The 24,989-nt window shown below is 43.0% G+C and overlaps 2 protein-coding genes across 6 annotated transcripts in view; both read left to right on the top strand.

Moving 5' to 3' along the window:
* thrap3a (thyroid hormone receptor associated protein 3a) overlaps positions 1 to 6,840 on the top strand; it is a 33,266-nt gene extending 26,426 nt beyond the window's left edge. For 3 of the 5 annotated variants that reach the window (XM_080005506.1, XM_080005507.1, XM_080005509.1), the window contains 4 exons: positions 787 to 977; positions 1,392 to 1,572; positions 2,014 to 2,196; positions 5,282 to 6,840. In XM_080005506.1, the coding sequence (XP_079861632.1) occupies positions 787 to 977; positions 1,392 to 1,572; positions 2,014 to 2,196; positions 5,282 to 5,518 (792 nt within the window). In that variant the 3' untranslated portion in view covers positions 5,519 to 6,840. Of the gene's footprint in view, positions 1 to 786; positions 978 to 1,391; positions 1,573 to 2,013; positions 2,197 to 2,825; positions 4,559 to 5,281 lie in introns of those variants that run through there. The other 2 variants (XM_080005508.1, XM_080005510.1) reach the window with 2 other exon arrangements.
* A 4,039-nt stretch (positions 6,841 to 10,879) lies between these two features.
* Positions 10,880 to 24,989, top strand: part of sh3d21 (SH3 domain containing 21) — a 22,036-nt gene continuing 7,926 nt past the window's right edge. The window contains exons 1-13 of the mRNA XM_080005228.1: positions 10,880 to 11,051; positions 13,940 to 14,097; positions 14,966 to 15,023; positions 16,244 to 16,353; positions 17,419 to 17,509; positions 17,595 to 17,656; positions 17,742 to 17,787; positions 19,157 to 19,251; positions 19,827 to 19,928; positions 20,469 to 20,520; positions 21,549 to 21,587; positions 21,902 to 22,013; positions 23,265 to 23,394. Coding sequence (XP_079861354.1) covers positions 11,048 to 11,051; positions 13,940 to 14,097; positions 14,966 to 15,023; positions 16,244 to 16,353; positions 17,419 to 17,509; positions 17,595 to 17,656; positions 17,742 to 17,787; positions 19,157 to 19,251; positions 19,827 to 19,928; positions 20,469 to 20,520; positions 21,549 to 21,587; positions 21,902 to 22,013; positions 23,265 to 23,394 — 1,059 coding nt within the window. The 5' untranslated portion in view covers positions 10,880 to 11,047. The remainder of the gene's footprint in view (positions 11,052 to 13,939; positions 14,098 to 14,965; positions 15,024 to 16,243; positions 16,354 to 17,418; positions 17,510 to 17,594; positions 17,657 to 17,741; positions 17,788 to 19,156; positions 19,252 to 19,826; positions 19,929 to 20,468; positions 20,521 to 21,548; positions 21,588 to 21,901; positions 22,014 to 23,264; positions 23,395 to 24,989) is intronic.

Genomic DNA, 24,989 nt, shown 5'->3' with positions numbered 1-24,989 from the left:
GTAAGTATTATTCCACGCTCAACCAAGGAAACAGCAGTAGTAGCCCACACCGAACACACCACACGGCACAAGTTCCACAAATTCAAATGCCAATGGAAAACATGGGGATCAACTCCAAAAAGTCACTTTGTTCAATTTGTTCAATTCACTTTGTTTAAACATTTGAATTTCTAGGTTTTGTCGCCTTAAAACTAAGAAATTAATCTGAGTAAACCCGAAAGAAAAATATTGGATTATTATTTATATTGCTGACTCGGTTTTTAGACGTTGAAACGGATGGAAAGGTGCAAGGATTGATTTTCATGTCTCAAGGTCCAGCGTGAAAGTGAAGAACTATCAGAACCAGTTTATTCGACTCAGTACATTTTCATCCACCGGGAGTTTGTCTTGGTGAGGATTGGTGCCTTTCTACCGTAAAATAAGCATAAATGTCTGAAAAAATATATATAAATTCAAAGAAAATACCCAAATATGCAGAAAGAAGAAAAACAGAACAGAAAAAGCTCAAACATATACAAATATACAGAATATTTAAAGTGTGGTTATATGGGTGTAGGTATACAGGGTATAGATAATTATTATGTACTTAAGTAATTTAATTTATTGCTACGGTCTGCAGTGTCATATGTTCCATGAATGAACTAAAATTCAGCGCCGGTCTTTCTCTCTTCTCCTCCGCTCGTGTATCCGCTGGTTCCCTCGTTCCGTTTGATCCGTCTCGGCGTTGAATCCCGCTCCTAACCGCACGTCCGTCCGCCACCTTGTGCTCTGTCTCGGTTTGGCCAGGAGGGCGGCGACACCAAGGCCAAGGGCGACCCCACGGACCTCCGCCTGGACATCGAAAAGCGGCGAAACAAAAATGCCTCCTCCGCCCGAGAGAGGGAGCGCGGCGGGAGGGATGAGCCGGAGGATTCCAACGACACCAGCAGGGAGAGACCGCGCCCGGAAAAACCCTCCCGACGACACAGGAAGTCCAAGTACGTGGGAGGAATAAACGTTTTTATCACTCTCCAAAGTTTTCCTGTGTGCATCAAACCGCTCCACCTACTGTTGTGTTGAGAATTAATTTGGTGTCATCTTTTTTTATTTTATTTTATTTTTTATTATGTCATTGTGTCATTATTTATTCCTTTAAATTTTTAATATATATTTTTTTCTTTTCTTTCTTTATTTATTTTATTCATTTATTTGTTTTTACTTTTTATTCATTTTTTATTATTTTTTATTTTCTTTATCTATTTTCTTATATATTTATCACTTTTTTTCTTTTTAAAATGCTATTTATTACTATTTATTATATTTCAGACTGTTAGGCTGCAATCGTCACGACAAATTGCTGGTTTATCAAAATGTACCTGGCCCAATAAAACAAATCGGATTCTTCTTTTTAGGAAAAGTAAGAAGAAACGCTCTCGCTCTAGTTCCTCCTCTTCCTCCTCCTCTTCCTCTTCGTCCTCCGAATCGCATCGCGAGGAAAACGTTCCCCAAAATAAGTCGGATCCCAACGACGAGGACTTCAACAAAACCCGACTGGGGCTCAGGGATGAGAGAGGGAAGCCGCGAGAAGGATTAGTAAGTGGAGGACTGAGGGAAAGTCCAGTTTTGGGGGAAATTTGTTTTCTTTATTCCTTCCCAGATCCCAGACGAGAAGATGGATACTGGTTCCATCCCAGAGTGTCCAGAACTGAGCTCCTGATGGGTTGCAGGCTAACTGTGTTAGCGCAATGCATGGCTGCAGAGGGGTTCAACTAGCCTAGCTTCTGGGAAATCAGGGAAATATACCTTCTAGCATCTCAAAATCAGAGTTATTTCGGTGATAGTTATTTTAAATGTTGGGGGTTGAGTTGAGTCGATCTGGAGTTGCCAGGTATGAACTGCAATGCCTTGTGTCTGAACTTTACGATCAACAAAACAGAGTTGACTGAACTGGCAACCCAGCAGCAGTGACCTGCCTCTATCTGAAAGATCTCCGTCCCATTTTATATTGTTAAAACCCTTTTATCCAAATTCCAGCAGTTTGTTGTTCGAGGACGAGGCTGGAACAGAGGGAACCAGCAGGTGAACAGCGCAAACCTGGCAACCCACCCAAACCTCGCAACCCAACCAAACCTGGCAGCCCAACAAAACCTGGCAACCCATCCAAAGAACGACGACTGGGGCCCGGACTTCACGCCCAAGAGCAAAACATATTATCTGGTACGACGGGGCTTGAAAACAAGACAATAAGACCCAGGATGTGTTTATTGATATTTTCATATACAAGGAATAAAATAAAGTCCCAAAAATGAAAACAAATATGCTAAAAGATTCAGAATATACTAAACAGAATATATTCATTTAAAAAGCTGTCAGTACGGATGCTTCTATGGCTCTGGGAATAAATATAAATTGAGATGAAATATTACTCTACAGGATGAATAAATATGTATTCAATAATATGGGCATGGTAAACGATGGCTGTAGCTATAAATAATTACGATGTTAATACTCTATTATTAGTGTCTAAAGTCTTAGTTTTTACAAGTTCTTACAAAACTATCACAGTACATCACAGATAGATGTCATTAGCTCATTCAGAGCTAGTTTTATTATTATTATTATTATTATTATTATTATTATTATTATTATTATTATAATAATAATAATTTTTATTATTATTATTATTGTCATGAATTTAAAATGATAAATCCCGGGTGGCAGCCTGTCATTTTAGGGAGGTTTTTAAGCCGGAAACAGTTTTAGTTTGATATCTTTGTTTTAGATTTAAATGAATATGATGTCATGTGACTTGGATTCTTTAACGTTGGATCTTGATTCATTTTCAGTGTCCTGGTCCATCTCAAGTGGGATGATGATTTAACTGAATTATAACTCAAATGAATGTTCATCTCTGATGGATCGTCTCACTTCAACATAAATATGAAATATGGACAAAAGAAAAGAGAGTCCCACGCTTCCTTCAAATGTGTCCTTATTGATAATAACAAGGAAAGTAACTAAGAAGTACAAATCCTTTGCTACTGTATTGAAGTACATTTCTCTGTAATCCTTGCCTACATAAGTATATTCAGTTTTGGAGACTTTCAACTTCACACCGTCACGTCACATTCCTGTGTCTTGTCCATGTGTGTGTCTGTGCGTGTATATCTGTTTAAGTTGCCATTATTGTTGGAATCTCAGAAAACCATAACTCGCGGACAAGTTTACCAAGATAACAGAGCTGATGTCACATGGTGGCGGCGCTGTTAACCCTTTGTATAGATGATCATCGTTCATTTTAACACGTCCGCTGTCGTTTTGAACTACTCTGTGGTTTTGATGCTCTGTTAACACGGGGACCACGACTCGAATGGCAGATTTCCGAGTTCCCCTGGAAGGCAGCATCACTTCCTGCTGCCTCTCGGCCGGATGTGAACTTGGAGTTTCTAATGCACCCGAAGCGCTTAAGTCCCGGGACGATAAAGGTTAAACCGTAGGAGGGGTGGTACTGCGTAGCGGGGAGTACCCACTTCAAGCACTGTGTGTGTGTGTGTGTGTGTGTGTGTGTGTGTGTGTGTATGTATATATATATATATACACTGTATGTATGCAGTATATACACTGTATATATACAGTATACCATATATATGTATATCTTTACAAATATATAAAAACACAAATCCTAAAAAAATCCTAAAATGTATACATACATATACATATACACATTTATTTCTATGCCGATCAGCCGCAACATTAAAAGCAGCACTAATAACACTAATACTGTGTAGCTCCCCCTCTTGTCCCTAAAACAGCTGTGAGGTGGAGGCATGGACTCCACCAGACCCTGAAGGTGTCCTGTGGTGTCTGGCACCAAGACGTTAGCAGCAGATCCTTTAAGTCCTGGAAGTTGGAGGTGGGGCCCCCATGGATCGGGCTTGTTGTTCCAGCACATCCCACGGATGCTCCATGGGATCGGACCCTAACCCCACCCATCCACATGATGTAGAAGAAAAGGTGATTCATCAGAGCACCACCTTCTTCCATTGCTCCACGGTCGAGTTGTGACGCTCACGTGTCCATTGTAGGTGCTTTCAGGGGTGGACAGGGGTCAGCATGGACACTGTGAGCTCCCATACGCAGCAAGCTGCCATGCACTGTGTGTTCTACACCTTTCTATCATAGCACCATCACTTCTTCACCACTTTGTGCTACAGTAGTTCTTCTGGGGGATCCAACCAGACGAGCTAGACTTCACTCCCCACGTGCATCAATGAGCCTTGGGCCCCATGACCCTGTCGCCGGTTCACCGGTCGTCCTTCCTTGGACACTTTCAGTAGTAGTAGTAACCACTGCACAGCAGGAACAGCCACAAGACCTGTGCTTGTGGAGATGCTCTGACCCAGTCGTCCAGCATCACAATGTGCTCCTTGTCAAAGTGACTCAGATCCTTACGCTGCTTCAACACATCAACTTCAACAACTCACTCTTCACCTGCTGCCTCATAGAATAATAATATATAACACTATATATATAATGATGATATATTACAGTATATATATAATAATGTACAACAGTTTATATATTATAATAATATATAACTGTGTATATATAATAATAATAATAATAATAATAATAATAATAATATATAACACTATATATATAATGATGATATATAACACTATAAAATAATAATAATAATATATAACAATATATATATATAATATATAACACTATAAAATAATAATAATAATATATAACAATATATATATATAATATATAACACTATAATAATAATAATAATAATAATATATTACACTATGTATATAACAATAATATATAACTATATATATATATATATAATATATAACACTATAATAATAATAATAATAATAATAATAATATATTACACTTTGTATATAACAATAATATATAACACTATAATAATAAAAATAATAATAATAATAATAATAATAATAATAATAATAATATTTTACACTATATATATATTACAATAATATATAATAATAATAATATATGCCACCCCTTGACATTCGAACCAGATGATCCATGTTATTCACTTCACCTGTCACTGGTTTAATGTTGTGGTTGATCTGTGTATATTTATATATCAAAAGTACATCCTAGTATTTTATTACCACTATCCTCCTTTCATACTGTTCTTAAGTAAATCATAATCAGGATCTGCATGAGGTTCACGAGTATTTTATGGAGTATTATGGCAGAAGTACTTTACTCTTAGGACACTTTAACTTCCGTCAATGTGGTACTTTCACATCCTCAGCACGACGACCGGGACGTGGAGGCGGAGGGAGGAAGGGCGTGGCTGGACGGGCGCGGGCGCGGCGGCTTCCTGCGCGCCCGGCCGCGCTTCATCGTCCGCAAAGCCCCCGTAGCCGCTGCCCACAGCGCCCCCCGGTGGCCGCACGCCAGGATCCGGCTTAACGGGAAGCGACCGGAGGAGACGGAGCTCGGCGAGGGAGAGCGCGACGCCGGCGGCGGCCACCGGGGGGCGACATGATAACTGATAAAAGACGGAGGGAGGATGAAAATAGGGTTGTAATAGCTCCAGGAATGAGGATTTTTATATATTTAAAAATAAAAAATAAAAACTCGCGCTTAAATTTGTACCTACTTTCTCTGGAATCATAGAAGCTATTCAGACACTTTGAAAAATATTCATCATGCCACTCAATCGTCCTAATTCGTTTTGCTATGAGGGAGATGGAACACTTTAAAAGACGTTAACGTTTAATGGCTGAATGAGGCAAAAACAGCTTTAACATGAATGAATTGTTTTTTTTATGTTTACCAGGTGTGTACCATCAGTGGTGAGGAGAATCTGAATCACATGCAAGTTTTTTTTTTATTCAATGAATTCATAAGGTGGGAAATGGGCCAAAAACGCGAGTTTAACGACACTTGATGAGAATAACAAAAACCCAGTTCAAATGGAAAATAATTATCTGAAAATTTAGCTGAATACCCTGGGGCACGCCATGTCACTGGCGAAAATTCCGGGCGCATGAAGAATCTGGGATTATAGAAAGTAATCGAACAATGTGAGTTTAATGTGGGTTTAATGTGAGTTTAATGTGGATTTAATGTGAGTTTAATGTGGCTAAATGACCTAAAATCTCAGTGAAAAACCCAATTCTAGATATTAGGAGGATGGGCTTGTTTTGAAGGCCGTTGGAAGCCAGCTGTGGTTCTGCATCGTCAGGTCTCCTTTCTCCTGAATGCAGATTTAAACATCTCGGCGTTTAAAGCGTTCAAACATGAGGCGTCGCAGGCTGTGGAGGCAGCAGCGGCGTGGAGACACTGACGCTGCCACAGAAGGATCCGTCCGCACCGTGGGACCAAACTGCAGCAGCCGGGCCTTCCACCGTCACACGGAAGCTTTGATTTGATTGGATTTGATGTTTTCGTGCCACTTTTAACGACCTGAACATGTTTTTAAAGCTTCTCTTCCTGCGCGTGACACTGATTTCTGTCCCAGATTTCCATCCGGACAAAAGCTGTCGGCGTCACCTTGGAAACGACTTCTTGACTCTTAAGATGATTATAATAATGATAGTGGAAAATACTTGTTCTCTGAGAAAATGATGTGATCTTTCTTTTTAATATTTTGAAAATATGTTTTTTTTTGTGGTTGAGTGTATTTTGGGGATTTGGGGGTTTGTAAATAGAAACACATCCAGTCTTGCACTATGAGACCGTGTGCCTTGCTGTGCACTGTCCTTCAATGTACACTTTAATTCTACAGATGAAATATATATGTATGTATATATACAGTATAAATATATATATATATATATATATATATATATATACATATACATATACGTATATATATATTTAAATTCTGCTTTTTTTCATAGTTCTTCACTGAATTTTTCTTAGAGATTGTAAATTAAAAAGATGCTGTAATAACTGGTGTTTTGTGAGTTTCATTTCTACTATTCACATGTTTAATGGACGTATTCCTTATCACACTCCATCCAGCTCTTATCTTCCACAACGCACTCGTGAATCATTTTGTTAATTTTCAACAGAGGTTGTTTGGAATTTCCAGGGTTGAGCCACATGGCGCTGGGCAGAAAACCACCAGTCAGCAAATCCCGTCCACAGGGGCAGCCTGGGGCGCGGTTCATCTTAAAGCAAAGGTCCCGTTGATTTGTAAACGTTTCCTATCGTTGAAATGTTGCTTCCCATGGTTTCTAACTGTTATGTACAACTGTTTATAACCCTGTACACAACCTGCTCTGCTGCAGCTTCTTCAATAGAGTCCTACGGGGCAAACGGTTGAGAGTAAAAATACTACTTTTTGAAAACATTAACAGGTTGTTCAGGGTTTGATTTAATTTTTTGCACTTCCACAAGTCAGAACTAGAAACAGGAAGTAAGGGACTAGAAACAGGAAGTAAGGGACTAGAAACAGGACGTAAGAGACTAGAAACAGGAAGTAAGGGACAAGAAACACGACGTAAGAGACTAGAAACAGGATGTAAGGGACTAGAAACAGGAAGTAAGGGACTAGAAACAGGACGTAAGAGACTAGAAACAGGAAGTAAGGGACTAGAATCAGGACGTAAGAGACTAGAAACAGGATGTAAGGGACTAGAAACAGGAAGTAAGGGACTAGAAACAGGACGTAAGAGACTAGAAACAGGACGTAAGGGACTAGAAACAGAATCAGAATGCCTTGATTGTCATTGCATGTGGCACATACAACGAAATTACGGTGTCTCTCCATTCAAAGAACTACAAACATTCACCTGCTTTTACACTCCCTCCCTCCCCAAAACCCAGCCATAGATTCACATTTACATCAATTTACACCCTCTCCCACACTCCCTCCCTCCCCATAACCCATAACCCATAATGCGCACCCACAATATAAAACAATAATACACAATATAAAACAATATAAAAAGACAAGTATAAATATAAAGTGGCTTATGGCAGATTAAAAACATGACTCTGTTATTCCGTCCATAGTGACACTGATTTGCTATGATGTCCCAGGGGGTTGGCAGAGGGGAGACAGAGTTCAGTTCAACAATCGCTGTTGGATGAAAACTGTTCATCAATGTGGCCTCTGTGCGTCTTCAGTGACCTTTACCCTTTTCCTGAGGGCGGCAGACTCAGCACGTGGTGACAAGGGCGTGTCATGTCCTTCACCCTCTTACAGGTCCTGCTGCAGCATCTGGACTGGTCAATGTCCTCCAGGGGCGGCAGGGGGAGACCAACCCTACCCTGGGCAGTTTTCATGGACCTCTGGAGCGCTGCCCTGTCAGCTGCTGAACAGTTCCCAAACCAAACAGTCAGTCAGTCAGTCAGTCAGTCAGTCAGTCAGTCAGTCAGTCAGTCAGTCAGTCAGTCAGTCAGTAAGCTTCGTAGCAAACAGCGGTAGAAAGACTCAGCAGTTTTGCAGACGGATGGGCCTTCCTCAGTGTTCTGAGCAAGTAAAGTCACTGCTGAGCCTTTTTGACAACTGCAGCAGAGTTCAGTCCATTTAAACAGGACGTAAGAGACTAGAAACAGGAAGTAAGGGACTAGAAACATGATGTAAGAGACTAGAACCAGGAAGTAAGGGACTAGAAACAAGAAGTAAGGGACCAGAAACAGGAAGGAAGAGACTAGAAACAGGAAGTAAGGGATGAGAAACAGGACGTAAGAGACTAGAAACAGGAAGTAAGGGACTAGAAACAGGATGTATGAGAATAGAAACAGGAAGTAAGGGACTAGAAACAGGACGTAAGAGAATAGAAAGAGGAAGTAAGGGACTAGAAACAGGACGTAAGAGAATAGAAAGAGGAAGTAAGGGACTAGAAACCGGATGTTGTGTTGCTTCCTATTGTCAACTGATGTATCTAACGTTAGGCTCTGGATGTAGCGTTGACCTGGCTGTAACACAGACACAAATAATGTGAGTTTCCTGTTTTCCAAAACGACTTTTGACAGGATTTGAAGGCTTAAATGTTTAAGCGATACAACCTCCTGTTTCCTATGCCTTACGTTAGCTTTGGCATGTAGCCAAATCATGAGGAAAAATGCACCATTGTTTTTTTTTGTATAACATACTGTATGTTAACAGATTTATCGGGACTTAATTGTTTGCCCCATTGGACTGCACTGAAGCCCAGTGAGAAGCTGCGGCAGAGTGTCACGTTTCGATGAAAACCAAACTTTTAATAGTAATAGACCTGCAGGGGTCAAACGTGGTGAACTTGTCTTTTAAGAGGGACGGTTTTTACAGGTCAATTATCATATAATCATTCCAAAATACACTGGTTGGACTGTTTGCGAACGTGCCCTTTAAAAGCTTTGTTTTCTTTGGAACATTTCGACACATCGCTGGGCAGGTTTTCAGACGACCGCCTTCTATAAATAACCAGGAAACGCCGCCTATAGCTGTGTGCAAATACACAAACACACACGAAAGGAAGGAAAAATCCACTCGTTTATTTACTTAATAAATGTGTCCCAAAACATTGTGAAAGTCGCCCTTTAAGTGGTCATTGCAATGGTGACCAATGTTCCCCGGGCGCGGTGGCAGCCAGCCGTGCCCGCAGCCAGCCGTGCCCGCAGCCAGCCGTGCCCGCAGCCAGCGCTGCCTCTGCTGTGCAAGCAGAGGCAGCTGCCTCAGGCCAGGAGCCGAGGGGACACAGAATGGTTATTCAATCACACAAAATATGAATAAAGATGAAGAATAAATGTATCTTATATACCAGCCCGGTGTCATGCTTGAGCACAAGCAATGAAATCGTTAAATAATAAATCAATGAATCTGAAAACTATAAATGTTGCTCAATGGCAGGTGTTGTCCTTCTGCACTGATTACCAGGAGCAGGTAGGAGGCGGTGCTTGGGCGTGGTGCTTGGGCGTGGTGCTTGGGTGTGGGGCTTTGCTTTGGTCTGATGATGGGAAATCTGATTTATGTTTGTTCCAAGTGCATTCAGAAACTAAAACATCATGTTGTGTGCTCATCTTATCGTTGACACACACAGAGACAGAGGCTACTATGAGATCAGGTCTGAGGCCTTGGAATAGAACAAGGTCTGTGTTTGCAGAAGTGTTTTCTGAATCCACTCAGGACCAGTTCACAGTGTAATAATAAAAAGAAATAAAAAATAAAAATCCTCATTTCGTTTTTTCACAAAGCAGCACATAAAATGTTGTTTGTATTTATTTATTTCTGCAGCTCTGATTTCACTTTTTTCTAGTAAATTAGTTTTGTTTATTAATATTTATTTTGTTAATTTTCAGGTTCATATTTATTTATCATTTGGTTTATTGAACATCACCAAATTGTTACTGTTGGTTGTTTATCGTTTGCTCTTGTATATGACCCTGTTGTTGTTGTTGTTGTTGTTGTTGTTGTTGTTGTTGTTGTTGTTGTTGTTGTTTTTTACTTTTATCGTCTGTCAACACGTCCAGACCTGTCATTATCAACCAGTCTCACCTGTTCTACTTTTTCCTCCCTCCGTCTCTTCAGACTCCACCCCTCCACTCCACTCCTCCTCCACCACTCCACCCCTCCACTCCACTCCTCCTCCACCACTCCACCCCTCCACTCCACTCCTCCTCCACCACTCCACCCCTCCCCTCCACTCCTCCTCCACCACTCCACCCCTCCACTCCACTCCACCTCCACCACTCCACCCCTCCCCTCCACTCCTCCTCCACCACTCCACCCCTCCACTCCACTCCTCCTCCACCACTCCACCCCTCCACTCCACTCCTCCTCCACCACTCCTCCTCCCCTCCTGCACTTTGCCCTGGGAAAAGGAAAAGCTTCTCCACCCCCACTGAGCGTCTGGTGACAAGGAGGAAGTAGAAATGAGAAGAAGAGAAGAGGAAGTAGAAGAGAAAGAGAAAAGAGGTGAAGTAGAAGAAGAGAAGTAGAAGAGGAGTAGAAGAGGAGTAGAAGAGAAGGAGAAGAGCCTCTGCTGCCGTGTGTCTTGAGCAACGTGGTCGTTTGTTGTTGGAGCTTCTTTGTTGAAGGGAATTTAACCCTCAAAGGTTTTTTCTTCCCAAAGGAATCATGGGTGAGTTGAACTTTGAACCCAGACAGAGACGCCGAAGGAGGCTCTTACCCCATGACCTCTGTGTTTTACTCTACTAGCACTCTACTAGCACATACCGACACTCTACTAGCACTCTACTAGCACTCTACTAACACTCTACTAGCACTCTACTAGCACTCTACTAACACTCTACTAACACTCTACTAGTACATAATGGCACCCTACTAACACTCTACTAGCATATAATGACACTCTACTAGCACTCTACTAACACTCTACTCACACATAATGACACTCTACTAACACTCTACTAACACTCTACTAGCACATAATGGCACTCTACTAACACTGTACTAACATATAATGACACTCTACTAGCACTCTACTAGCACTCTACTAGCACTCTACTAGCACTCTACTAACACTCTACTAACACTCTACTAGTACATAATGGCACCCTACTAACACTCTACTAGCATATAATGACACTCTACTAGCACTCTACTAACACTCTACTCACACATAATGACACTCTACTAACACTCTACTAACACTCTACTAGCACATAATGGCACTCTACTAACACTGTACTAACATATAATGACACTCTACTAGCACTCTACTAACACTCTACTCACACATAATGACACTCTACTAACACTCTACTAACACTCTACTAGCACATAATGGCACTCTACTAACACTGTACTAACACTCTACTAGCACATAACATCTACTAACACTCTACTAGCACATAATGACACTGTACTAACACAACACTGTACTAACACGTAATGACACTCCACTAACACTCTACTAACACTCTACTAACACTCTACTAGCACATAACACTCTACTAACACTCTACTAGCACATAATGACACTCTACTAACGCTGTACTATCACATAACGCTGTACTAACACATAACGCTGTACTAACACATAACGCTGTACTATCACATAACGCTGTACTAACACATAACGCTGTACTAACGCTGTACTATCACATAACGCTGTACTAACACATAACGCTGTACTAACGCTGTACTATCACATAACGCTGTACTAACACATAACGCTGTACTAACGCTGTACTATCACATAACGCTGTACTAGGGGATGGTAGCTCAGGAGGTAGAGCTGGTGGTCTAGTCATCTAAAGGTTGCTGGTTGGATCCCAGGCTCCTCCTGCTAGCATGCTGTAGTGTCCTTGAGCAAGACACTTAACCCCTCATTGCTCCTGATGGCTGCGTCCGTCAGTGTTTGAATAATTGTAAGTGGCTTTGGATAAAAGCGTCAAATCAATGTCATGTAATGTAATGTAATGTACTAACGCTGTACTAACACATAACGCTGTACTATCACTTAGCGCTGTACTAACACTGTAGACTACACAGTACAGTTATACATGAATAATTAGTTTGTTAATTAATTTAGTTTGTACATATTCAACCTTTATAGTTTATATTCCAATGCCAATCACGCTTTGAATATTGTTTATACTTGTTATTTTTTAATGTACTGTATTTGGCATTTTCTGTTCTGTATTTTTGTTGGCAATTTTAGTGTATTCAGCTGTTTTTATTGTTTTATTTAGTTTCCCTTTATTAAAAAAAATATTATTATTATATTATCATTTTTAAAAATATTAATATTAATGTTAATATTGAAAAAAATCAAATGTAAAAAGCCACAAACACAGAACAGAAATAATACAAATACATCTGGAGTAATATGTGTGGTGTGATCCTATGCGGAGGATGAATTGTTGGCATAGTCCTGGTTATTGAAGTCGTTATTACACAGGATCAGGGAAAAAAAATTATTTGTAATATTGAAACGTAATTGGATTAGTTTGAGGCCTGGAAAAGCAAATCAGCTGAAGTTGTGACAAGATTTAATCAACTGCTGATCATCAGTCATCATGGTGTTTGCACCAGAGGGCGTTCCCATGACGACTGGTCTGTACAGTAAATACAGGTGACCGTGCGTAACCAGCACCTGTTCAAAAAGGCACCATGCTCTGCTTTATTATTATTATTATTATTATTATTATTATTATTATTATTATTATTATTAAGGATTTTTATTATTATTCTCCACTGGCTCCATCTCCTTGGCATTTTTTGGCCTGAAAGTGTCTGGAACACAACAACCGCTGAACCCACGGACACGGTTGAGGTCTCGTGAGAACCGGGAAGTATCAGACTCCTCCCGGTTCAAGTTTGCTCCCTACACCGTATATCTACATACGTAGCAGGAATTGGCCAAAAACCCCGAGCACACTGACCGGACGTTGAGGAAGGCTGCCGTACTGCTAGTTTGTGGAGCGAGGCGCTTTGTGACATCGCGAACCGATGTCATACCAGCCTGCTGTCCGTCTGCGCTGTTCAGACCGCATGGTGGTTGCCCCGAGAGACGAGCGACCGGGAGACGGCGGACCAGGGAGCCGCTGCGGCGTCGTAACGGTCTTCATCTGAGTCGTTTGGGGAGCTTTGTGACGTCGTCCAAAGCCATACGCAGTAAAATCCGAGCTTGGTCTCGTGGACGTCATTGGCATCCAGCCTCGTGCACCAGCCACTCGATGCCGCGTTTAAAGGAAACTCGGAAAACCGTAACTCGTGCTGTGTTTCGCAAAACCCTGGAAACCGTAATCGGTCACAGAAGGTGTTTTGGTTCTAAGAACCTTTGGAGATACCGTCCCTCTCATTTTATTGCTTTATTGCTTACTGCTGTCGCCGTCTGACGTCTGATGTAGAAATATAGCATTTCATGATTACAATTTTCTCAAAATGTGTCCCAGCTGACACCACCCTGTGTCCTACCGGTGGGGTCGTGAGCCATAGCTTTGGAAACCATCATCCTATGCCGTAGGGGTCTTATTGTTCCGCGGTCTCACCCTCCCCCAGAGGTCCTGGTGCTGATGGACTTCCAGGGCGCCATGGGGGACGAGATGAGCATCTGCACGGGGGATGTGGTGAAGAACGTCTCCACGGCAACGGAGGAGGGATGGCTGCATGGCGAGCTGGGGGGGAGGAGGGGCATCTTCCCCGCCAGCTTCGTCAAGGTGGGTGACGCCGCTAGAAACACAGCTTCATGGGGACCGACCGGGCTCCTTTCACCAAGATAATGTCCGGTCAGAGGTCCCCAGAACACATGTTTTATGATTTATTATTATCTTTTTTTTTTGCTATAAATACCACTCAGATTATGCCTTCTAGCCATTCTAACATGCCTCTAAACCCACCCTGTCTGAAACCTACTGTGGGGAGACAGACAGACAGACAGACAGACAGACAGACAGACAGACACACACACACACAGCCGCAGAATCACTTTTTAAATACTCACATTTCCATCGGCTGCAGTTTCTTCACAGACAGTTCTTATTAATTCCTCTTTCTCTAAAAGATTTGTGCTGGTCCCTGCAGCCTACATGATCAGCGCTTAGCTTGGATGCTAGCTGGGCCGGTGGCGCTCCAGCCGCGGGTGGAGTTGCTCAGATGGGGGCGGTTCTAACCCTCCTGAAGTGACTGCGATGACGTGCATCAGGGCCGCAAAGATGAACGGCTCGTTTTAGTGCAAGTTTTCTGAAACAGAATGTTGAAGGCAAACGGAGCGGATCGTTTTATTCCAGTGTTACTACAACCACCACAGACACATGCATGTGCACGGGCACCGAAAGTGAGTCTTGCACAAGTCCCTTTAAAATAAATAATAATCTATACAGAGGGTTAACCTCTGGCTCTGACATCACGACGTGACTCGTACCTCAGTGAGGAACTAAGCCCTCTGCTGCAGCTGCTCACTACGCTCGTATGAGCCTGAAAAACCCCACGAAACCTTGTTTTGCGTGTTTGCTTTGCTTCCGGTGCTCGGGCCTGTGCTCCTGTTTGTGTGCAAAGTGTCAAAGGTGTTTCCTTGCTCTCTTACAGGAAGTGCCCGTCGACCTGATTGGAGGCGGCCAGCGGGAGCCCAGGAGCTTGAGGAAATGTACGTTCCTCCCCTAAAAACCTCCTTACTTTCAGTTTCTGCACAGCATTCCTCACAAATATTACATTCAAATGATTTCATTGACAACATATAATATTCATATTTTTTACAAGTAACATTTTAAATGACAATAATAATAAAAATATATAGAGATGTAATTAAATTTAAAATATATCAATTGAATAGGAAAAATAGAAATAAAAAATAACTTAATAAAAACTTGATATAGAATTAAAATGAATTAAAATCATGAATGAAGATAGTTGAATGGAGAATTTAAATAAATACACAGCTATTGTGTATTTTAGGATCCTGTTTAAAACTCTGTCACCGGATCCAATCAATAAAAATGTTGCTTTCCACACAAAATGCTGCTCTACTGTGCAGCACCGGCAACGTGTTTTTAAAATAGGTGAGAAGCATTATTTCTTTATTCTATGTACAGTTAAACATGCAACTGTCACACTGCTAAAGCTCCACCCACCCTCCATCTATAGGAGAGAAATTACTGAACAATCAATCTCCCAAATACCACTTGTAGTACTGTAGTACTACTGTGTATTATTGTGAAGTATTACTGTAGTACTGTGAATTTCTGTAGTACTACTGTGTTATTGTAGTTCTGTGTATCAGTGTAGCACTGTGTATTATTGTGGAGTAGTACTGAGTTCCGCGACCAGGCAGATAAACACAGGTTTACTGTAAATACAGTAAACCTGTGTTTATCTGTACAACGTCCACCACACCCTGACCACACCCCAATTACTCCGTCTGGAGACAGAGTGATGGACACTAAAACAAACAAGATGCTGTAGATGTTCTCCAGACCTCCAGCAGAACCCAGTCCAGAACCTTTTCTGCCCTGGTCCAGCGCTGTACACTCCACCTTCTGTCTCCATCAGAACTGGGTCCAGTTGCTCTGATCTGGATCCTCCTTTGCTGACATGGCTCTGACGTGGTATCACAGTAATACTACAGTAATTCACAGTACTACAGTAATACACAGTAGTACTAAACATTATTACACAATAATACTACAGTACTACAAGTTTACTTGGGAGATTGTTTGTTCTGTAAATGATTTCTCTCAGATAAACAGAGGGCGGCCAGTGGAGGGCGGGTGGAGGTTTAGAGGTGTGACAGTTGCATGTTTAATTGTATACAGAATAAGTGGCTATGACGTGGTTCTGTTGTGACGTGGTTCTGATTTGTCTTCTCAGCGAGGATGGTGAAGCAGTCCAGGAAGTGTGAGGTGGCCTACGCCTACTGCCCCGTCAACCAAGACGAGCTGGAGCTGGTGGTCGGGGAGACCGTGGCGATCCTCCGAGAGGTGTGGAAGTAGCTTCTCACCTTTTCATCTCCCGCCCCGCCCTGCCCCGCCCTGCCCCGCCCTGCCCCGCCCTGCCCCGCCCTGCCCCGCCCTGCCCCACCCTGCCCCGCCCTGCCCCGCCCAACCCTGCCCCGCCATGCCCCGCCCCACCCTGCCCCGCCCCACTAGATTTCTGCTATCTGTTTCTCAGGCGTCGGTTTGATGGCTCTCAAGACCACTGTTTCCAACCTTGCTTCACTTTTTAAGATGAATCGTTCCCACGGCGACACCACCTTCCCCTGAACCACTAAAAACACCAGGACCTGCGGAGCTGTTACGACCGATGTTGGAGACGCGAGACAGAGATCTGTTAAAGGACTCGGGAGTCGCACAAACGGAAAATAATTAGTGAAGTGAATTCAAGTCCGTGGTGTTTGGCGTCAGTTTTTCAGTAAGTAAAATTATTAATTGAATTTGTGTCTGATGGAGGGGTCCCTCGTTGGAGGATGGGTCCCTCACGGAGGGGTCCCTCGTTGGAGGATGGGTCCCTCACGGAGGGGTCCCTCGTTGGAGGATGGGTCCCTCACGGAGGGGTCCCTCGTTGGAGGATGGGTCCCTCACGGAGGGGTCCCTCGTTGGAGGATGGGTCCCTCACGGAGGGGTCCCTCGTTGGAGGATGGGTCCCTCACGGAGGGGTCCCTCGTTGGAGGATGGGTTCTGGAGTCGGGACCCGGGGGGGCCTCAGCTCTTTTGCTCAGACTGTGACTCGTTGCTGTTACAGAGTCGCGAACGAAGGAGTGACTGAGATTTGGTCGTTTTGGTTTGGATTCGCTGTGAAGGAGTCGTCAGACGGTCACGGCACAACCTCATGGTTGTAGACGTGGACCGGTCCAACTTGTTCACGGGGGTGGTTGGAGCGTTGGAGTACAACTGCAATGACGGAATGTGGGAAAAGTTGACTCTGATTTATGATTCTGCTGATTGGTCACATGGTACAGCTGCTCAGGGCTTCAAGGAACGTGGAATAAAATGAATACTTTGACATGTCTCCTCTCTCCCTCTGTCCTGTTGTCTTCTGTGTCCTAGATTGAAGACGGATGGTGGATGGGGTTGAAAGGCGGTAAAGTGGGAGCGTTTCCATCAAACTTTGTCAAAGAGATATTTGTTGCTCCCAAAGGTGAGCCCCGCTGTTGAACCTTCTGTAGAGTGAGAACGAGGCTCGACGCAAATCACAGCTGAAAGCCCCTGTTCCCCCCTTGTAGACGCCAAGATGAGCGACGGCAGAGCCAGACCCAAGCTCACAGACGCTGTGTTCAGTAAGGAGGTAAAGCTACAGACACGGCAACCGCGTCTCTGGAGGCGGCTTCACATGGCGCACCTGTGAGAATGTGGATTTTGTTTCTCCGCAGGACAAACAACCTCAAAGAACGAGCGTGAGGAGCAAGTTGGAGAGTGGTGAGTTGAGGAGGTTGTTGCTCGGCTGATTTGGCCTCGCAGGTATTAAAAACCTTCCACTTCCCCTTTCCTCATGAGTTTTCATTTAGCGGCACTATTAACACCCCCCCAATTTTGTGAACCAGACAACAAGATGAGTTAAGAAAAAACACTTTATTAGCCCCGGACGGAAATCCAGACGGTCAGTATCAGTTACAGTATAGGGAATGTGAGGTTTGACGGTTGCTATGGGTTGCTATGGACTCTGATCTCCATTTGTGGAGGGTCACCTCCCTTCAGTTGCATAGAGATGCTGCTGAAACATACACAAACTGAGTAGGAAGGGTCCGGGTTTTACCGCCGGACGGTGGCAAGATTTTTCTGTGGCAGTGTTTCACTGCACGAGAGTTCCAAGCGTTTTTTTACCCAAACGTGCCGAGCGGCAGCCACAGTCCATGCGAGTGATCTCCCGAATGTGGCGGATTGTTCCAGCCACGCGACGTCAGCTTCACATTCCCTATCGCGGCATTACTAGTAAAAAGTGGTACAGGGTGGTAACAAATACTGCATCCTGGTTAACTAACAGACCCAGTAACTCAGGGACTGAAGGGGAAGGCGTCGTTGTTACCACCAGTGTTAGCGGCGCCAGTCCAGGTCATCGCCACGTCGGCAACTCAACTTCATTCCTGCCCTTGAGCCCAAACTGCTGGAGGAATGTTATGGTGACGCACACGTCATGCGGGGAATCACAGATTGTAAACTCATGCTGTGTGTCCCTGTGTTGTGTAACTCTGTGTTGTGTAACTCTGTGTTGTGTGTCCCTGTGTTGTGTGTCCCTGTGTTGTGTAACTCTGTGTTGTGTGTCCCTGTGTTGTGTAACTCTGTGTTGTGTGTCCCTGTGTTGTGTGTCCCTGTGTTGTGTATCTCTGTGTTGTGTGTCCCTGTGTTGTGTAACTCTGTGTTGTGTATCTCTGTGTTGTGTGTCCCTGTGTTGTGTAACTCTGTGTTGTGTGTCCCTGTGTTGTGTGTCCCTGTGTTGTGTAACTCTGTGTTGTGTGTCCCTGTGTTGTGTGTCCCTGTGTTGTGTAACTCTGTGTTGTGTGTCCCTGTGTTGTGTAACTCTGTGTTGTGTGTCCCTGTGTTGTGTAACTCTGTGTTGTGTAACCCTGTGTTGTGTGTCCCTGTAATGTGTAACTCTGTGTTGTGTGTCCCTGTGTTGTGTGTCCCTGTGTTGTATAACTCTGTGTTGTGTGTCCCTGTGTTGTGTGTCCCTGTGTTGTGTAACCCTGTGTTGTGTGTCCCTGTGTTGTGTAACCCTGTGTTGTGTGTCCCTGTGTTGTGTAACTCTGTGTTGTGTGTCCCTGACCGCTGCTGTGTGTTGTCATCTCAGGGACAGAATGCTGCCAAGTCATGTTTGACTACAGCGCCCAGACCGAGGACGAGTTGCAGCTCAGGAAAGGAGACATCGTCTCCCTGATCAGCAAGGTTTGGGTCCTGGTCCTGTTACACCTTATAATACTTACTATACCTTATTATAGCTTATTTTAGTTTATTATACCTTATTTTAGCTTATTATACCTTATTATAGCATATTCAACCTTATTATAGCATATTATACCTTCTCATACCTTATTATAGCATATTATACCTTCTCATACCTTATTATAGCATATTGTACCTTATCATACCTTATTATAGCTGTTGTGTCGTCCGTATTTCCCAGAATCCCTGTAGTAAATTCTAATGTTTCTAATCTGTAGCCTTGTCAAGAATGTCAAGAATGCAACTGTTGCTTGACCAGACAAACCTGTTGTATGGGTCTGTACATTTGGCTTTATATGTTACACGATGCACACGGTCTACTGAAGTACATTTCAACATGAGTTTAAACAAGATAAATACGATTAAAAGTGTTCAAATCAGGTTGGAAGACCAGAAAATGTTTTTTAGAGATCTGAGGAGATGGCTGACCTTCAAGGCCTTGTGCTTCGACCCCCATGTCTCCGTGGTCTTGGGTCTTTGAGGTTCTTCATTTGACGCGTTTCATCTTCTCCCCAAAGGAAACCGAAGACGAAGGCTGGTGGGAAGGAGAACTCAACGGACACCGCGGCTTTTTCCCCGACAACTTTGTCATGGTGGTCCCTCGCACGGACGTTCTGAACGTAAGTCGCCCTGAAGATGAGCATTCCCTATATTCCAGGTAGGACTTGCACACACCGTAGGTTCAGTATTGTTTACTTTGATTTTTATCAAGGGAATGTCTTTAAATTTCACTTAAGAAATACAAATATGGAAATGCTTAGCTCTTGTTTTGCAAGGTTGTACTGATCTATCATCAGCTCCAGTCAGAACAGAAACAGGTTTCAGACTAAAAGTGAGGACTATTAGTAGTCATGGAAGGTTTGACTCGGTTCTTGACGTGTCTCTCGCTAAGAGTTCTATTTCCCAGACTCTTGAGCTTGTTTGATTCAGTTGGTGTAACCGACATTTGGCTTTCCTGTTTCCGCTGGAAAAAGGTTTTAACTTTAGAACCAAGTGGCTGTAGTTGTTGCCTCTGAAAGCAGCGATGACTCAGGGGCTGCTGTGCCTCACGCTCGCTGAGCGGAGTCTCTGAAAGCTCCCTCCGTGGAAGCGGAGCGGACGTTGTGTGCATGGACGTTGTTTGTTCTGAAGCTGCTGCTCTGCTCTGCTTCCTGTTTCAGATGGAATGGACAAACCAGCCACCGCCTCGCCAGGACGCCGCCAGGAGCCCAGGTAAGAGGTGGTGGCTACATACCAACCTATGTAGATATCATATCCTCATATCATACTATCGAGCTCTGAGATCCCGGTTCCACTGTTGTGTTTATTGTTCTCCTCGGGTAGGTAGGTTCCTCATGGCTCTCCTCGTGTAGGTAGGTTCCTCATGGTTCTCATCTGGTCCAGATCACTGTCTGTGGGAGGTCGTCTCCTCACGGTTCTAATCTCTTCCTTTTATTTGTAGTTCAGTAGACGCTCTCAGAACTTCCTAATCTCATAATAAATAAAGGTTAATATTAGATTTGATTATTAGATTCACTTTTTTTTTTCAAATCATGAAAAAAATATTTAAAGATGACTCAGCGGCTTCACCCGTTGCTCAGGAACAAACCTCTGACTTTGCATCTCAGGGAACTAATTCAGACGAAACCTCTGAGGCAGCTCCTGCAGTTCACTGGAGGCACCATCATTTAAATGAAATGAATAAAGCGCCTATTCCCCTGGTCCCACTCACGGCCCTGGCCCCAGATCTCCCTCTGGGCCTCGTTCCCCTGGACCAGCTGAGCCGGTGCCAGGAGGGACGAGATGGATCTGCTCAACCAGAAAACCTGTTTATTTGGGCCCTATCCATTTTTACATGAAGGGCATTTGGGTTTTCATACCAAAAGTAATACTTCTTTATTTCTCCCCCTTGTCAATGGGCTTTTATTTTTAAATACATTAACATTGATTAAATGAGTATATTTTAGATTCACGTTTTATATTTTTCTTTATCCGTAATCATTTAAAAAATATTTAAAGATTAATTAAATTGGTGTTTAACCCCCCATGTGTCTGAGTCTCTTCACAGCTTCCCTAAATCAAATGAATGTTTTAATGCCTTGCTCAAGGGCACCCTACACCGCAAAGAGCCCTCTCTCAGATTACCAAATCTCAGATCACCAAATTTTACAGATGACCTCTGCTCTGCTGTGTCAGTCCTGTTTTACACATGAAGCCCATCTGAGGTAATAACCCATTCTATTCATCCTTTCCTCTTTCAGTGAAGACTGAGGCGTCGGGTGGTCCGACAAAAAATAAAGGTGTGTGTCTGTGTGTGTGTGTGTGTGTTCTAAAATGCATTTTGTAGTTTCTCCATTAATCCCCCTAGTGAATCACTGTCTGTTGTTGTTACAAATCCTGTAAGTTTTTGCGTACATTTTGAAATTGTTAATTAAAATATATTATTTAAATATATTTATTCGATATTTTTTAATTAACAAAGTTTGTTTTAATTCATGAAAGAATCACCAAAATCCATCTCCTTAAATTCTGTAATATCATTGTAATAATTTAGACTTTAGAGACTGTAATATATTGATATTTTACAGTATTTTAAAATAACTCTGTTTTCCAGATGAGAAGCCGGAGGTTAGAGACCTGCGCAGCAACCCTCCAGTCAAACTGAAGCTTCCTACCGCCACCAGGCCCAGTGCCCCGCCCGACAAACCCAGCAAGGCCCTGCCCCCGTGAGTGCAAAGTGATGACTTTATGACTTCTATTGAATCATAGAACCGTTCAGAACCAGAGTTTAACTCCAAGTACATTGTCCTGTATGAGGAACTTGTTGTGGTGAAGTTTAACAAAATAAATACAGCCAAACATATATTTAAATATATAACAATGGCCTCATAAATTAACACAATTAGCCAAATATACAAAAACAGCCAAATGAGATAAGAAACCTTCACCCAGGAGATATTTGTTTGGTTCTTAAAGAAACTCATCACATTGGAATTTCTCGCCACAGTTTGTCTTTTTATTTGCAGTTTATATTTTGCCAAAAAATGTTTTGTTTCAAATTTATATTTTCACAAAATATATTTACATTGAGAATATTAATATATTCTATATTTTGTGTGAAAAAAAATATATATATATATTTCATTGTTATTTTTATGTTTATTATATATTTTATAACATTTTATTTGTTTCACAAAGTATATATAGAATATATTTCCCTTCAGATTTATTTATTGTAATTTACATTTTCATATATTGTATGTATGTATGTATGTATGTGTGTATATATATATATATATATATATATAAGAAATCTGAATATAAATATTTTATAAACTTTGTGAAAAAATAATATTTTAATAGTTTTAAAGCTATAAAAGTCCCTTCCATCTCCCCAGAAATAACACACCGTAGAACAGAGGTCTCACAGGAAGTCAGTTGGGCTCATAAAGAGAGTTTGGTTGGTGCCAGTTGTTTCCGTGGCGACGCTAAAGGTTGATGCCAGGAAGATGCCCGACCTTTAACGGCGCCGTGGAAACTCTGGCCTGAGTCAGATCGATCGTAAACACACCAGGGACACTTCCTGTTTCCTGAACACACACACACACACACACACACACACACACACACACACACACACACACACACACACACACACACACACACACACACACACACACACACAAACAGACAGAAAGAGACGCACATAGAAACACACGCACACAAAGAAACAAACACACAGAAAGAAACACACACAATAAACACACACAGAAAGCAGCTCTGTCTTGGAGGAATTAAGTTCAAGTCTAATTTTGGATCATTCCTCTGGAATAATAATGTTCTCAGTGCTTTAAGTGAAGGTTCATCCAAAAACCATGACACATGGATGTAGAGAATGAGTTTTCTACATTCACTCCTTACGTATCAATCCTTATGTTTAATGTACTTAAAGTATTAAAAGTTACTTGTACTCGCAGCCAGGCGTCTCCGGAGCCAGATCCCTTTGACGTCCTGCAGGTGGCGCCAGAGAAGCTGAGCCACCCCACAGCTGACAGAGCCAAACCCCAGAAGAAGAGGCCGCCCTCCGGCCTGGTGCCAACTCCACTGGTAAGACCATGGTTACTGACCACCACTGACCACCACTGACCACCACTGACCACCACTGACCACTACTGACCACCACTGACCACCACTGACCACCACTGACCACCACTGACCACCACTGACCACCACTGACCACTACTGACCACCACTGACCACCACTGACCACCACTGACCACCACTGACCACTACTGACAACCACTGACCACCACTGACCACCACTGACCACCACTGACGACTACTGACCACCACTGACCACTACTGACCACCACTGACCACTACTGACCACTACTGACCACCACTGACCACCACTGACCACCACTGACCACCACTGACCACCACTGACCACCACTGACCACTACTGACCACCACTGACCACTACTGACCACCACTGATCAATACTGACCACCACTGACCACTACTGACCACCACTGACCACTACTGACCACCACTGACCACTACTGATCACTACTGATCACTACTGATCAATACTGACCACCACTGACCACCACTGACCACTACTGATCAATACTTACCACCACTGATCAATACTAACCACTACTGACCACCACTGACCACTACTGATCAATACTGACCACCACTGACCACCACTGACCACTACTGATCAATACTGACCACTACTGACCACCACTGACCACTACTGATCAATACTGACCACTACTGACCACCACTGACCACTACTGATCAATACTGACCACCACTGACCACCACTGACCACTACTGATCAATACTGACCACCACTGACCACTACTGATCAATACTGACCACTACTGACCACCACTGACCACTACTGATCAATACTGACCACCACTGACCACCACTGACCACTACTGATCAATACTGACCACCACTGACCACTACTGATCAATACTGACCACCACTGACCACTACTGATCAATACTGACCACCACTGACCACTACTGATCAATACTGACCACCACTGACCACTACTGACCACCACTGACCACTACTGATCAATACTGACCACCACTGACCACTACTGATCAATACTGACCACCACTGACCACTACTGACCACTACTGATCAATACTAACCACTACTGACCACTTCTGATCAATACTAACCACTGACTACTACTAACTACTACTGACCACTTCTGACCACTGACTACTACTAACTACTACTGACCACTACTTCTGACCACTACTGACCACTGACTACTACTAACTACTACCGACCACTTCTGACTATTGACTACTACTAACTACTACTGACCACTACTTCTGACCACTACTGACCACTGACTACTACTAACTACTACTGACCACTTCTGACCACTGACTACTACTAACTACTACTGACCACTTCTGACTACTGACTACTACTAACTACTACTGACCACTTCTGACTACTGACTACTACTAACTACTACTGACCACTTCTGACCACTGACTACTACTAACTACTACTGACCACTTCTGACCACTGACTACTACTAACGACTACTGACCACTTCTGACTACTGACTACTACTAACTACTACTGACCACTTCTGACCACTGACGACTACTAACTACTACTTACCACTTCTGACTACTGACTACTACTAACTACTACTG

Source organism: Zeus faber, assembly GCF_960531495.2.
Source record: "Zeus faber genome assembly, chromosome: 8".
NCBI lineage: Eukaryota > Metazoa > Chordata > Actinopteri > Zeiformes > Zeidae > Zeus > Zeus faber.
The sequence above is the reverse complement of the archived record's forward strand: the minus strand, read 5'-3'. Positions and strand labels throughout refer to the sequence as shown.